This window comes from Populus euphratica, unplaced genomic scaffold (assembly GCF_000495115.2).
Source record: "Populus euphratica unplaced genomic scaffold, PopEup_1.0 scaffold25.1, whole genome shotgun sequence".
Classification (NCBI taxonomy): domain Eukaryota; kingdom Viridiplantae; phylum Streptophyta; class Magnoliopsida; order Malpighiales; family Salicaceae; genus Populus; species Populus euphratica.
In genome coordinates, this window is record NW_011499851.1 from 1062622 (window position 1) to 1077467 (window position 14846).

Consider the following 14846-nt stretch of genomic DNA (forward strand, 5'->3'; position numbering starts at 1 on the left):
AAATTCTGAGTATCATCGAGTCTAATGCAACTACTATACATAACTCTTTAAATAGTAAATTAACTGATAAAATATGAATTAAATAAAACCATCATACCTAATTTGGAAAAGAGTATGAAAATAACTAAAAAATAAAAAAACAACTTTTTTATAGAATCAATTCTACTTGTAAAATTTTAATTTGATTTAACGATGGAATTAAAAAATATACATATTTCTATTAGTAAATTCATCTCATTTGTTTGGATATCTTTTTAAATATAGATATATTGATTTAATTTATAAACATTTTATGATTAAGAGTTATCACTGCAAGGGCAAGAAAAGGGAGAAAGATAAAATATCTCAAAAATGATACTAATTACATATTCATGCTCTGATAAATATCAGATTTTACTTTAGGTAGTAATGTATTTTGGCCATGGACATGTACCATTTGCATACTCGATATCTACACAGGTCGTATCCCATTAACATACACACACATGCTAATAAATTACACTTAGCCTTCTATTTTATTATTACAGATTATCAATTATGTTTTCTTGCTTGATGTAACTGGAGCTGATTTCCTATAACTTGCGCCTCTGCCTTCCAACCTTCCTCCAGAGGAAACTCCATTTCTCGTAGCAGATTTTGTCGATGCTTGCGCTTGCCCACAAGCCACTGCCATGTCCTTGTAATGTTGTAGGGCTTCGAGAGTCTCGACAATGGATGGCATTTTGGGCCTGTCTTTGGGGTTTAAACTTACGCATTGTCGTGCTAGCAGTGCCATCTGCTTTGCTCCCTTGACAGAATACTGGCCTGCAAGTCTTGGATCTATAATACAGCGCAACCTGCGACTGCTTGTCAGGTAAGGTTTTGCCCAGTCGATGATGTTTTGCTCCCTCTTTGGTCTTGATTTATCCGTTGCTCTCCTCCCTGTAAGCAGCTCTAGTAGGACCACCCCAAAGCTAAAAACATCACTTTTTGTTGTCAAGTGTCCTGTAATGCATTCTCACAGAAGCCATTATCAATGGTCAGATTTCACATTAACTGCTACATGTCATAATACACATTCTTGATATATTTTTATTAATGCAAATCCATCCATGATGGCTTATGCAATTCAAATCCTCGAATCGGGCTTTGAGCCCAGTAGTCTTTAGCTTGCTCTAGAGATACTGACAGACCTGTAATGTTTTGTCTGGATACACATCACAGAACCTGTCTATTATGGGCCCAAGAGAAAGCTTTGAGGCAAGAAAATACCTGTTGAGACGTATTCAGGGGCAGCATATCCATAGGTCCCCATCACTCTGGTGGTAACATGCGTGTCTGATCCTTCAGGTCCCATCTTTGCGAGTCCAAAATCTGATAATTTAACAGTAAAATCCTGACAGCAGGATCAAGTAGAAAACCTGACATGTCAAGTATGTTTATCTACTAATCTGAATGAGAAAAGAAAGAGATGTTTACGCACAGAATCTAGCAACACATTGGAAGTTTTGAAGTCACGGTATATGACAGGCTTCTCAGCACCATGCAAGAAGGCTAGCCCCTTGGCTGCTCCTATTGCTATCTTTAACCTCGTGCTCCATGGCAAGGACACTGAAATCCCTGTGATGGTCAATGAATGAAACAAAACCAAGTAAATAACCCTTCCCATCGTCTTCCTGAATGTTTCTCTGTACACGGCCCCATTTCCTTCATTTTTACCAGTGAAGTGGAATCAGGTCAAAGGTTTAGCCTTTTCAGAAGACTTTTACCATATGAAATAGTCAGGTTGAATTGCACAAATTAGAAAGTTGATGTAAATCATGACTCGAAAAATAAATATGCAGCATAAAATTGATCGACTCACTTTTAAATAAGTGATTCTCTAAACTGCCTCGAGGCATAAATTCATAGACAAGAAGTCGTTCTTCTTCTTCACAGCAATAACCAATCAATTTAACCAAATTTGGATGTCTAAGTTGCCCTAAAAATATTACTTCCGCCTGCAATAAATAAAGAAAACTCTGTTCAATCAAACTTTATTGGATTATTACTTGGATAAGTCTTGAGTGCAAATGAGACTAAACATGATTAAAGACAAGATAAATACATATTATTTCTTCAAAAGAAATGAATCATAAATTTGCATATAACATCACAGCAAAAACTGCTTTTCATCATGTTTTCCAAACAACCATAGAATTGAAGTCGTCTGGTACTGCTCTGTGCATTCCTGTTCCTATGATCCTATCCAGGCACCAAATTCAACGAGGTACAAGTGAAGGCCCACTATGCAAAGAGTTGAGAAACTTTAATTAAAAATACCATGCATGTAGCCGGAAGTCAACATTTGTAAGGATTATAATCTCCCATTTGTCATGATATATATAATAATGAAAATAATAGTGTTATTCATAAAACAGTAAGGAGAAAATCAATTATGTTTACCAGCCATTCACGGTGACCTTGCAGGCCTTCAATGTCAAGAAGCTTAACAGCAACAGCCTGAGCCTTCAAACCTTGCCTCAAATTATCATCTACATAACCCTTATGCACTGTCCCAAACCCACCCTCTCCTAGCAAGAAATTGCTACAAAAATTCTGTGTTATTGCACGTAACTCACTCAATTGAAAATCATACAAGTCAGGCCCAAAAGATTGTGCAAGATCCTCATTAAGACGTGTTGACGAAGAACGGCTAAGATCAGAGAATGACAATCTTCTGAATGACGGTGCCGGAGCATTGATGTTCTTGGAAATGTCTGATTTTGATGTCCTACATCTGCTGAAGTTGCCAAAGAATGTTTGATCTTCAACTGAACAGCAATATTTAGCAGTGAATGGTTTCCATGGCTGTGAAGATTCCTTCATTGCTAGTGAAATAGTAGTATAGCAGGTTTTTTGTGTGGTATGGAGTGGTGGGTGTGTTCGCTTTGTAATATAAACAAACTGCGGTTTTATTATCTAAAAGCTAGAGTTGATTAAAAAGATAATAGAGAGGGCATTCTTTCTTCAACTGCTCTAACCACTCTACTAAATCGGGTAATTTATTCTGTGTTATCTCGCTTAACACTGATATTTTCTTCGAATTTGCTTTGTCATCTACTATAATGTCCTCGTGCAGAAAAGTGTCGATATTTTATTATCTTAATGGCAGTTGGCTGCAATTAATTGTTGCAACAGTAGCCAGATGTCAAGGGGAGGAGTAACAATGGAGGTTACCCTTGTGGGCTAATAGAAGCACCATTAAGATGTCGGTTCATGGCTACAGCAGGCCAAAGACGAGCCTGCAGGGCATTTAAGAATTTAGAACCCTGGCAAGCACCGCAATAACATCCCAGTTACAAGTTCTCTCAAAAGATAACACTCCTAAAATGGCGTCTTGGCTTCAATTGCTATATGTCGAGTAATTATGAGAAAGAAAACCCCATTTCTTGGCGTCTACCTATAAGCAAAATGATTTGAAACATCTAGAGGGCAACGTCTCATTTTCTTTTCTGAATTTTGGCAGGGAAACAGCAGTGGTTATGAAAATACTTGCAGTTCACGTATGGATTTTCAATTTAAGTGCAAATGTCCAACTGCCCTCAGAAACTGGATAAGGAAACGTTGTTTTGGATAATTAAAAAGGAGATAACTTCACCACTTGTCCACCTAACAGAATGTTTGCATATGCATATTTCAAATCACAGAAAGCAGGCAGGATATGTATGAGTAGCTGAAGTGTTTGAGAGTGATGAGTGGTGAAATCTGGTTTCTTAAGCACGAAATATCATTGGAGCAGTTGGAGTTGAGGTATGAGATGATGTCTGCATTTCTTATCTGTTTCTGCTCCACCACAGCAACAAGACAAATGCGTTCTGTCATGCTCCATACCCCACTGATCTTTGATGCTCTCCGAAAACAGTGTCATGCATTCTCTGACTCTGGTGTTGGGGCCTCCTAACTTGTTTAGCGTTATGATCGATAAATCATAAACAAAATTTGTGTGCTTGGTGTGAACCCAAAAACAGGCCCCTTTTCCATGAAAACAAATATGAAACAACGGATATTTGCGAAATCAGCTTCTTGTCTTCTTCTTCTTCTTAAATTGTTGTCCGTAATTTAGATTAATTCCTCACTCTAATTGTTTTTTTATATACAGAAAAAATCAATTTTATTGATACTAACTAATCAGCATACATTTTTATTATAATTCTCATAAAACTCGAAACAAAGATTAATAGGGAAACCAAGATTACAATCCAATATTGAAGCTTCTCTCTAACAAGAGATTCAATAATTCCATGACTTGAAATCTAAACATAATTGTAAATTTGCTCCTCAATCCACCGTAAGTTCTTGAACAAACTTGTAGATGTAAATAAAAATAAAAAAAAATCTCAGTGATTGAGGGTGAAAAACTAAATTACATAGATTTAAATTCATAATTATTTGAATTCTTGAAACTGGATTTGGAGGTTATTAATTAGAAAGAAAGAGGAAACGGAAGAGAAAGACGGATTTCTACTATTGCCGCCATGAAAATAAAAAAGAAAAAAAGAGTGAGAAGAGGGAGGCTTGAATAACAAATGGCTGAGAGTGAGAGAGCATCCTTGCCTTCTACGTTAATTCGAGAACCATCTTTTTCTGTAAATTTTAGATCAGTACCAAGAAAAAGAAGCTGTTGGGGCAGCTGATGTTGGGATGAGCCATGGCCATTTTTTGTGCTCTCAGTTAGCTATTGTTTTGGAAGTACTGCTCAAATGTGGGGTTGCAAAAATTAAAAAAAAACTGTTTAACATTATTTTTTTACTTTTAGATTGTTTTGATGATAAATAAATTTTATAAAATAAAAAATATTATTTTAATATCTTTCTAAAAAAACATTTTAAAACACAAATTTAATTAAAAAAAAATGAGCTTTTGAGTCATTCCTGTGAATTCTTCTATATTGTGTGCTGAGAGTGAGTTTTTATGAAAATGAGTTGATGAGACTAATAGCATTAATTTAAAAAAAAAAAAACTAAAACACCGTAGTATATATATTATTATAGATTAATTAATAGTAAAATTACTATTTTATTTTTTAAAAATTAAATTATGAACTTTTTGATTTTTTAAAACTTTGATTGAACAGTGAAATAATTACATTGCTTATAAAAGCAAAAAAAAATAAAATTGATGTGTAGGGTTTTTTTTTTGTTTTTTTATCATGTTTTTACTTATAAATAAAGGACAATTTTATTTTTTTATAAATATAAAAATAATTTTAAAAAATAAAAATAGTAAACATGTGTTATACACATGCCAACAAATGGGAGGCACTTGTGCAATCTGAATGGTGGTTGCTGCATTTCCGAGTAGTCAAACATTGTCATTCATTATGATGTTGGAACCGTCGTGTTATTCTATTCCTAGTGGCCAAGCGTGTATGTATGTATGGCAGAGAAACGATTAGGCTTTGGTAGGCTTTTATTCTTCTTTTCTCTATCCTTGCCTCAAATTTTATGACGACCTTTTTAGAATTTAAATATTTTTATTTGTATCAATTTAATCTTTATTATTTTATTATTATTTATTTATTTTTATATTTTTTAATATTTTTTTTAATTTCATCTCTTAACATTTTATTTTATTTTATTATTTGATTCTCATTTTTTTATTGCTATTTTTTATTATTTTCTTGATACTTTTTAATTTTCTTCCTCAATATTTTATGTTATATAATTTTTTATCTAATTTAGTTCTTATTTTTTTTATGGCTATTTTTTTATCCTTTTCCTTGATTTATTTTATATTTCAATTTAGCATTTCTTATTTTCTTTCATTTAATTTTTATATCAAATTTGATCATTATTGTTTTGATTGCTATTTTTTTTTTGAATGATTAGGAATTTTGTTTCGTAATCTTTTATTATTCTTCTTGTATTAGATAATCTTGATTTTATAACTCGAATCGTAAGTTTCAAATATTAAATTGATTTCTCTTTGGTCTTTTTTTTAAATTATTTTTTTTTAGTTTTATTCTTCGACATTATGTTATTAGATTTTGAGTTTCATAATTTTTTATATTTTTTTATGTGAGGTTATCTCAATCTTATATTTCGGGTCGTGTATTAATCGAGTTGATTTTTTTATATGTTTTTTATATTAATTTTTCTTTTTAGTTTTATCTTTTATTATTAAATTTTTAAAAAAATTAACCTCCATTGTTTGGTTTCATAATCAATTAATAGGGCTGGTTTGAGAATTGAGATGATGGAGAAGATGTAACAAAATTACGTTAGAAAAAAATGATCTGGACTGAAAAATAAAATTAGAGTTGTAAAACATAAAGAAAAATAATTTAAAATCCAAAAATAAACAATAAATATGAAAAAACAATTCTAGAAAAAACAATAAAACTACTAATTTCAAGAGATCTAATGGTACAACAGGTAAAAGGTAATAAGATGCTTGTTATAAGATAACTAATTGTAGAATTACTTCAAAAAACGTCAAGAATGATCTAATCGCCCATTTAAATCACTATTGACAGGAGCTTGCCTTCTTTTAAATCTAAACATGTTTTAGAACACTGTGTGCGAATAATAAAGTCGAAAGCAGAGTTTTCAATGAGATCTTCTCGACAATGAAGAAATCCTCTGATATAGAAAATAGAAAAACTAAAAGTCCAAAAGGTGATTTGTGATAATAAAGTCCAAAGCAACGTTTTCAATAAAGTATCATACATTACATTAAGCATAACAATATTGATAAAATAACTTAATAATTTTTTTTAAGACAATTAATTTGTTTCTCAAAACTGAAGAAACTAATTTATAATTCACTCGTCAATCTACACGCCCATTTTTTTTTTTTATATATATATATATATATATAGACACACACGTCTGGCCCCAGAAGAGAACGGGCCCCACGATTGAAAAACTCGAACAAAATGCCGAAAGCATGAGCTAGCCGTTACTAGAAGAAGCTCCCACAACCCGAGTCACCACAAGGAGGACAGCCCTTCCTGTTACTCTCCTAAGCAGCACACTAAAGAAAGATACACAAAGAGTTAACGGTGCAATCTCACAATTCTCTCTCGAAAAATGGCAGATTTTGGCTTCCTATCAGACACTGATGACTCGGCGGTAGACGAACTTGTATCTCAAACACAGGAACTCTGTGTCCTTGAACAAGTTTCTAAAATCAACTGTTCTGGTTTCACTGACTCGCTCCTTCCTACTGATTTAGAAACCCGTTTTCAAAAACTCAAATCCTTCCCTCCCACTAAATCTAAAACCCCAACTACCAGTAAATCTCTCTCAAGGTCTAACACTGATATGAACAACATCTCAGTGAAGGGTAAAAAAGATGATGATGGGTCCTTTTCTGATTCTGAAAAAGGAGAAAATTTTTCAAGCGAGGAGCAAAACCCAGGTGAGAAAATGGGATCTTCAAAGGGGCAAAATGAAGTTTCCTGGGACAACAAAGAAAACCCACAATGGAAATCGGGTTTAGAAAAGGAAATGAAAAGTGGCCGTGTTTCTCCTCCTCCTTCAAAATCGTCAATGGAAGAAGAGATGTTTTCTCCGAAGAAAGAAAACCCAGATGGGAAAGGGAGTTTAAAGAAGAAGTCTTTACACGGATCTGATCATTCTAACTCATGGGTGGAAGATGTGATTTTCTCACCATCCAAACAGAAACCGGAGAGGAAAATGAGTATGAAATCAAAATCAAAATTTGGGTCTTCCAATTCATCAAATTCATTCATGAATTCACCTTCTCCTCCTAGAAAAGTTGGCTGCTTTTGGTGTTCTCCTAAAAAGAAGCAAAGCAAGGAAAGTTTGGGTCTTGACTGGGAAAGCAATAATCTTGATGAGTACTTGTCTGATTTGAGTACCTTTTCAGTGAAAGAGCAGCAGAAAAGACTAAAGAAGGCAATGAAAGAGCAAGAGAAGATGAGTAGAGAGGCAGAGAAGATTGTGAAATGGGCAAAGCAGGCATCTGCGAGGATGAGTTTTCATGGCACTGATGATGTGCTAAGTGACGATGAGATTGCTAAATGAGTATGGATTTAATGATTTTGGTTTTGTTTCATGTTGTTATGCATGTGATGGAATTGTAGTAGTATATGTTTTTTTCCCTTCATATTGGCTTTTTACCCTAATACTAGTATAGTTTGGGCTTGAATTTTGTCTTGTAAAGGTTGATACAGTTATACAAAATCATCTGGCAATGGTACACAATAATAGGCTGGCAATGCCTTGAATATTTTGTTCTCTATGCATGTCATTTTGGGATTATTTTTTTATATGTTAATTGAAGTTCTTTTTCTTAATAAAATTATGAATAAAATTCCTCTCTTTCCATTAGCAGCGCAGAATTTCTCTTTTGGGAGCCAGGAGTGCAAAGTAATAAAACTAACTCTTTGATTGGAAGCTCCATGGACGTGAACTCTATAACAGGCTAATTCTTCCCCGGGATGGCACAGTGAATTTGAAATCAGATTATTTGGATTAACACAAAGAATTTGTTTTTACGGTTGCTGTCTTGAAAACCTTAGCATTGTACTAGTTTTCAAAAAAAAATTACTAGCCAGGTTGCAAAAATCCCGATACACGCTACCCAAAGATATTGGCACAATTACTTTCAAGGAAACACAAAACTTACAAGGCGATCTGTAAGAGACCAGCTCAAAACATAATTTCCCTAGTAAATAATGAGAATCTGGAAAGAAAAGCATAGCCCCCACAGTCATGTAAAGATAGGTAACCAGCTTTTTCAGGTTGCTGGTACATCAGGTCTGGCTGACTTGGTAAACATAAGAAAATATTTAGAAGCAGCAAGTAATACTAAGCTAAGAACACCAACTTTGACTGAAAGCATTGAATCCAACAAATTCCTTTTGCACTCAGTATTGGGTTTCCGATCAAATTCAATTGCGCCAGATCTCTTTTGTTTAGTCTTCATAAATGATGAATATCTTTCAACTTCAGCTCTTGTTAAAGCTGGTTTTAATGACTCCTTTACTCTCTGGAAATGACGATTGCATACGACATTGGCAGATATGTTTTCCCTCAGAGCTACAATACCAGCTTCCCGACAAAGGCCCTCCAGCTCAGCCCCGGTGAAGAGCTCAGAATCTTCTGCTATTCTTCTCAGGTCAACATCATTACTTATTTTCATTTTACGTGTGTGAACACCAAGTATCTCATATCGAGCCTCAAAATCAGGTGGTGGCACATATAGCACCTGCAGGTTCATATAAATGAAATTAAACAACATGTCATCTGCATAAAGAATGAATGGCTTTATTGTGATTTTGGCACCATCTCATGCAAAAGATCACAAGGTAATCAGGAATAGTGAGCTCATAACTATGATGTTAGGGGCATCTTCAAATATGCAGCAGACAAAAAGACAAACTACGGAAATGATTGTTAAACCATTTGCAAGGCCAGCAAAAAGGTGTAACAGGTACAAGATATGGAAAACTTTTAAACTTGCACTCCTCACCAAATCAAAGCGTCCAGGGCGCATAAGTGCAGCATCAATTGCATAAGGACGATTTGTGGCAGCCAGCACAAGAATTCCCTGATGGAATTAAGCAAATGTTTGAACCACAAAAAAAGAGTTAGATGTTATCTGTAACTCCTCACAACTATAGTTTCAAGATAAATGATAAACTCAATCATGTGACTGGCACCTACTTTAGACTGCTCTAAACCATCCATTTCAGTCAGTAACGTTGACAGAAGCCTCTCTCCTACAGTAGTGCTGTTACTTGAAGTCCCACCTCTGCCATTGAATGGAAGTGCTTTGAGAACCATTTTTTTACCAGTTGTTTTAAAAAATCAATCATAAGAACAACTGCATTACTCTGTACGTGTGAATGAAGAAAATGTTATGCATATTTCCACATGTGCCCATGATTGCATTTATTATACACCAACTTGAAGAAGCTCAATGAAATAATTACACACTTACCACAGAAAACATTTGCAGAAACAGTTTAAGAGAAACAATCATTTTTCAGCAGCAACATATAGGAAACCTCCATACTAACCTTTTTGCAGCAACAACATCAGCCTCGTCAAAGAATATTATGCTTGGTGCTGCAAGGCGAGCTCTCTGAAATGTATGGCGCAGCAATGCTTCCCCCTCTCCAACATACATTGAATAGAGTTCTGCACCACTGATTTATACTTTATGAGTTTTCAAGAAATATAAATCTTTGGTTCCCCTTCTTACCCTCTCTCTCTTTATAAATTCAGCATGGATTATCAACAAAAATCAGTTTTGAAACGGCCAGCTCTAATATCCCAGTTATCAAGTCTGTACACTAAAATCTGAATAATAAAGCTTTCAAAAAAAATCCTTTCTTCATGAAAAACACTTCAATTTTACGAGATATGAAAATGCAATACAATGATACCTCAAGGAAAAAAAGGAAGCTTGAGCAGCATTAGCTGCAGCTTTAGCAAGAGTGGTTTTTGAGCATCCTGGAGGTCCATGCAGAAGAACTCCACGAATTGGTGATATTCCCATCCTTGCAAATGCAGCAGAATGTTTGATAGGCCATTCAACAGCTTGTTGGAGCTTTTTCTAACAACATAGGAAGTATGGTTAACTTCTGCGTCAGTTTCAATACCAAATTGAAGTGCAGAGCTAACATATATAAAGTTGAGCATCCTTAAAGTCATCAGGAAAATTTTTTATACAAAATTAAGACATGGTTACAGACTTTTAAATCATGCAGTCCACCAATATCTTCCCAAGACACTTTGGGGATTTCCATTGTCACGCCTCTCGTTATGCTAGGGCCAACCACAGATTTAGCATGCTTCCAGTCATCCATCGTTAATTGCACACCAGCATCTTCACTTGTATCCAAAGAATTAAGAGCAGACATGGTAGCTTCACGACATAAAGCTTCCAAATCAGCCCCAACATATCCGTTACAAGATGCAGCTATAGCATGTAAGTTAACATTAGGATCCAAATGAAGCTTCCTTGTATAGAGCTGAGAACAATCAAGAAGAAAAAATCATGATAAAATCATGCCTCCACTGCCACATTACAAACCTTTTTCTAATCAACATTCCATCAAACAATAAGAGCCATGATCATACTTCTAGTAATAACATCAACTGGCAACTCAGATAGGCTGATATATGTTTCATAAAAATTGACTCTTACAATGCTCATAGATATTGAAAGATTTGTATGCTACCTTGAGAATTTGCAATCGCTCCTCTTCTGTAGGTGTAGTAACTTCTATTTCAGCATCAAAACGACCAGATCTTCTTAATGCAGGGTCAATTGCATCCACTCTTTATACAGAATATATATATATATATATATATATATATATATATTATTTAAGATCAAACAATGTGTGCAACACAGCCATAAAAAAAGGCTAACAAAAAGCTTCTGTGTAAGATTGATTCTACTTCATTTCAATAGAACAAAACCTCTAACATACAAAAAGCAACAAGCTAACCTATTAGTTGATGCAATCACAACAACTTGTGCTGAAGATGTAGATGAGGGCTTGTTGGCATCCATCAAAGCAAATAGTTGAGAGGCTACACGAACATCTTGCTCCCGTCTGCATTTGACGGCCTAATTTAAATATATGAATGGAGAAGTTTACCTCTTTATGTTCTTATCAAGACAACAGCAAGCCAAGAAAACAAACTAACACAAAAGGTACAACAAAGCAATTGTATAAATCTAAAGAACAGGTAAAGCTGCAGCAAAATCTAACCATCCTTTCTCCAATACCTTGAATCACGACGATGACACAAGGCATCAATTTCATCAATAAAAATAACTGATGGCTTGCCTGCCACAGCATGAGACAATGCATCAGAAAAAGCCTCACGTAGAACTCTCTCGCTTTCTCCAGCATGCGCTCTATGAACGAAATGTGGACTGCAAAAAAATTCTCACAAATCCCATCAAACTCAAGCCAAAAATTAAACGAATAAATAAATATAACTATTAATTCAGCAATACATAAAATCATTAGCCGGGAAATCACATTACCTAATGACAATTAAATGCGCCCCGCATTCGCGTACAACTGCTCGTACCAAACTTGTCTGCGGAAGAAAAAAAACAAGATAAATAGATAAATAAATTTAGAATCAAAGAGAACAATTTATTGGATTAATAAAATGATTAAAAGCTACTTACCTTTCCGGTTCCTGGTGGACCGTACAGAAGCAAACCTGATGGCCACTAGAATCAAAAACCAAATTAATTAATTAATTAACCTGAAATTAAATCTGTAGCATGATCATAATCAATCACAAAATGTAATTATTGAGTGAAATTAGGTTTTAGTTACTTTTAGACCGAGTTTCTGAGCTTCACGCGAGTATAGAAGAGGGAAAGTAATGAGCTCTCTTAAAGCTTCGAGAGCCGCTTTATTTCCACCAATTGCTTCTTCGGCTTTCCACTTGTTGTTTGAGTTTTCAGTTCCTTTGTTGACTTTTCCGCTGCTGCTGCTGCTGCTGCCGCCGCCGCCGCCGCCGCTGCAGCTGCTGGTGGGAGGTTCCATGAGAGAGGGAGAGCGATAGCAGAGAGAAAGTAGGGGTTTTTTAAGCGTCCTTGGTGCCAAAAGAAATTGATGATTAAGGTAGAGGTAAAGGCCTTATAAGTTTGTGTAGTTTTCAGCTTGATATCTAAAATGTATTGTTTTGTCAGTTTCGCCCTTTTAATTTTATTTTCCAGTGTAACTCCTCGAGTCCGGTCCTAATTTAAATGTGGTGAAATCTAGAAAATTTTGAGGACAACAAATTAAATAACACATCAGGAATTAATTAATTTTGAGATTGAGAAGAAATCTATTTCTCCTCTTGAGAAATTTGGTCATCCCAAGATACAGTGGATTAGTAACCTGCTTTTTTTATGATTTAATTTTTTTAATTTTTTTTTTTTGATATTTGGGAGTGAGTTTGCAGGTTTTTTGAAAAGTTTTTAAAAAATATATTAAATAAATATTTATTTTTAATAATTTCGATTTATTGATATTAAAAATATAAAACAATATATTTTTAAATAAAAAAATATTTTTAAAAATTACTGCACACCACAATATATCCAACACATTCTAGTTATTTGACATTGTATTTTTTATTAGATTTTAAATTTTGTTTTCATTTGATTTGTAGTGAATTATCATGTTTTTATATCCTTGCTATCTATTAATGATCAATTTCACGAAGAGAAAAAAAAGAGTTTTGATGCTCCGAAGATATTTTAATATAGTTTTGAAATTTGATGCAGCCTGGTGAGTCAATTTAGAGCTAGAATTAGGTCGGATTGAAAAAATTAAAGGAATAAAAAATTTAGTGTTACTTAGTTAAAAATTCAATTACAACATTTTGATTTTTTTATTAAAATAATATTATTTTCATTTTAAAAAATTAACTCGGATGACCTGATGATCTGGTTAAAACTGAGAATCTGATCAAATCTTAAAAATATGTATTTGAAGTTGGAAGAACAAAATTAAATAAAAAAGAAGAAGATGTATGATAAACGTTTTAAAAAATAGTTTCAATGGGCTTGAATATTGTCCAAAATTATTTTTATTCCTTTGAGCTTTATAGTTATATGTGTTGATGTAAAATTTTATTTTGTTTATATTATAGTTACTGAAATTAAAAGATGAGAAAAAAAATTTATTAAAAAATATAAATAAAAAAAATATTAGTGGACTGGATTTCAATGATAAAATTGACTAGATTCATTGTCAAGATATTCCTCTTGACAAAATGAATGTGATTGAGATGTTAGTGGAAAAAATAGACAGGGGTTGAGAGAGGTTTTATTCCTGAATTGATTTTGTGAGTTTTTTTTTTGTTTTTTTGTTTGAAAAATTATTTTTTTAAAATTACAAGGTATTTTAGGTAAAACTGAATTAAAATTAAGTTTTTTAGTAAAAATTTGACCTAAATTATTTTCTATGAAGTCATTGTAGTGGTTGGACAACTCCAGCAAATTACGCATGCTCTATTTATTTTTATTTTTTTTTCCAATTTAAAATCAGATTAATGAAACTTAAAATGTATTAGTTAATTAAACAGTGTGGCCTGTCCAGCCTTATGGCATTCAATTTCAATTGAAATTAATTAAAATAAGTCAATTATAAATATTTTTGTAAGACTTTTTAATAAAATATTGTTTAATTTTTATTTTATTTTCAAATAGAATTATAGAATTTTTTTTCTCATATCAACATGTGTTGTTTTTTTTTCAACCCTACATGATTTTTTTTTAATTTTATTCAAATTTTTCTGTAATTATCTATTTTTATTATTATTTAATTTAAAAAAAACCCTTTCACACCGTGGCTGGACTTAATGGTTTTGCAGAAGAAGGCGCATTCACAACTTATTACACTCTTGTCTCAAATTTTCCATAATTACGACTTGGTCGCAAACCCTCCTCTGCCCTGAAAGTTTAATTTTAAAAAAAATCTGCCCAGGCAGTCCTCTGCATTGATCCGTTCTTGGACATATCATTATAATTTTCATATAATTTTAATTTTAAATTTAAATTAGATAAAGAGTCACGTAAAATAAATTTCTAAATTAATTTATTATATCAAATTTAATATTAATATTAAATAATTCTTCTGATCTAAATTTTTCTATCACGTTAAAAAAAAATAATCAAACCCACAAGACAGCAGACATGTAATTAGCATACAATAGCAAGAAAACTAACCATCATTTCTAGAAATTGTCGTTTAATATTTCTCCTTTGAAAAGTTCATTTTCCGCCTCTACCCGTTTTCTAACGCGTCAAACAACCACCCGATCAGCAGAGCAGCCACCACGTGAATGTTCTCCGCCTAGCCAACCCAAGTCAAAACGGGTAAA

At 33.4% G+C, this 14846-nt stretch overlaps 3 protein-coding genes across 4 annotated transcripts; 1 reads left to right on the forward strand and 2 right to left on the reverse strand.

Moving 5' to 3' along the window:
• Positions 1–341: 341 nt before the first annotated feature.
• On the reverse strand, positions 342–2970 carry LOC105121438 (serine/threonine-protein kinase At5g01020-like). Its single transcript, XM_011020074.1, has 5 exons — positions 2425–2970; positions 1844–1979; positions 1463–1599; positions 1252–1375; positions 342–984 (listed from the first exon to the last, which is right to left on the reverse strand). The coding sequence occupies exons 1-5, from the start codon at positions 2845–2847 to the stop codon at positions 536–538; spliced, it is 1269 nt and encodes a 422-aa protein (XP_011018376.1). The 5' UTR covers positions 2848–2970; the 3' UTR covers positions 342–535.
• Positions 2971–6852: 3882 nt separating this feature from the next.
• LOC105121439 (vitellogenin-2 protein) lies at positions 6853–8284 on the forward strand. Its single transcript, XM_011020075.1, has one exon. The coding sequence runs from the start codon at positions 7053–7055 to the stop codon at positions 8010–8012; it is 960 nt and encodes a 319-aa protein (XP_011018377.1). The 5' UTR covers positions 6853–7052; the 3' UTR covers positions 8013–8284.
• Positions 8285–8570: 286 nt separating this feature from the next.
• CDC48B (cell division cycle 48B) lies at positions 8571–12538 on the reverse strand. Of its 2 annotated transcripts, XM_011020078.1 has the most exons (12): positions 12305–12538; positions 12151–12195; positions 12001–12056; positions 11737–11886; positions 11453–11560; positions 11180–11279; positions 10691–10969; positions 10382–10551; positions 10013–10141; positions 9657–9744; positions 9463–9540; positions 8571–9198 (listed from the first exon to the last, which is right to left on the reverse strand). In XM_011020078.1, the coding sequence occupies exons 1-12, from the start codon at positions 12515–12517 to the stop codon at positions 8728–8730; spliced, it is 1887 nt and encodes a 628-aa protein (XP_011018380.1). In that variant the 5' UTR covers positions 12518–12538; the 3' UTR covers positions 8571–8727. The 2 variants fall into 2 exon arrangements, with proteins under 2 accessions (XP_011018380.1, XP_011018381.1); XM_011020079.1 differs by lacking the exon at positions 10691–10969.
• Positions 12539–14846: the final 2308 nt, after the last annotated feature.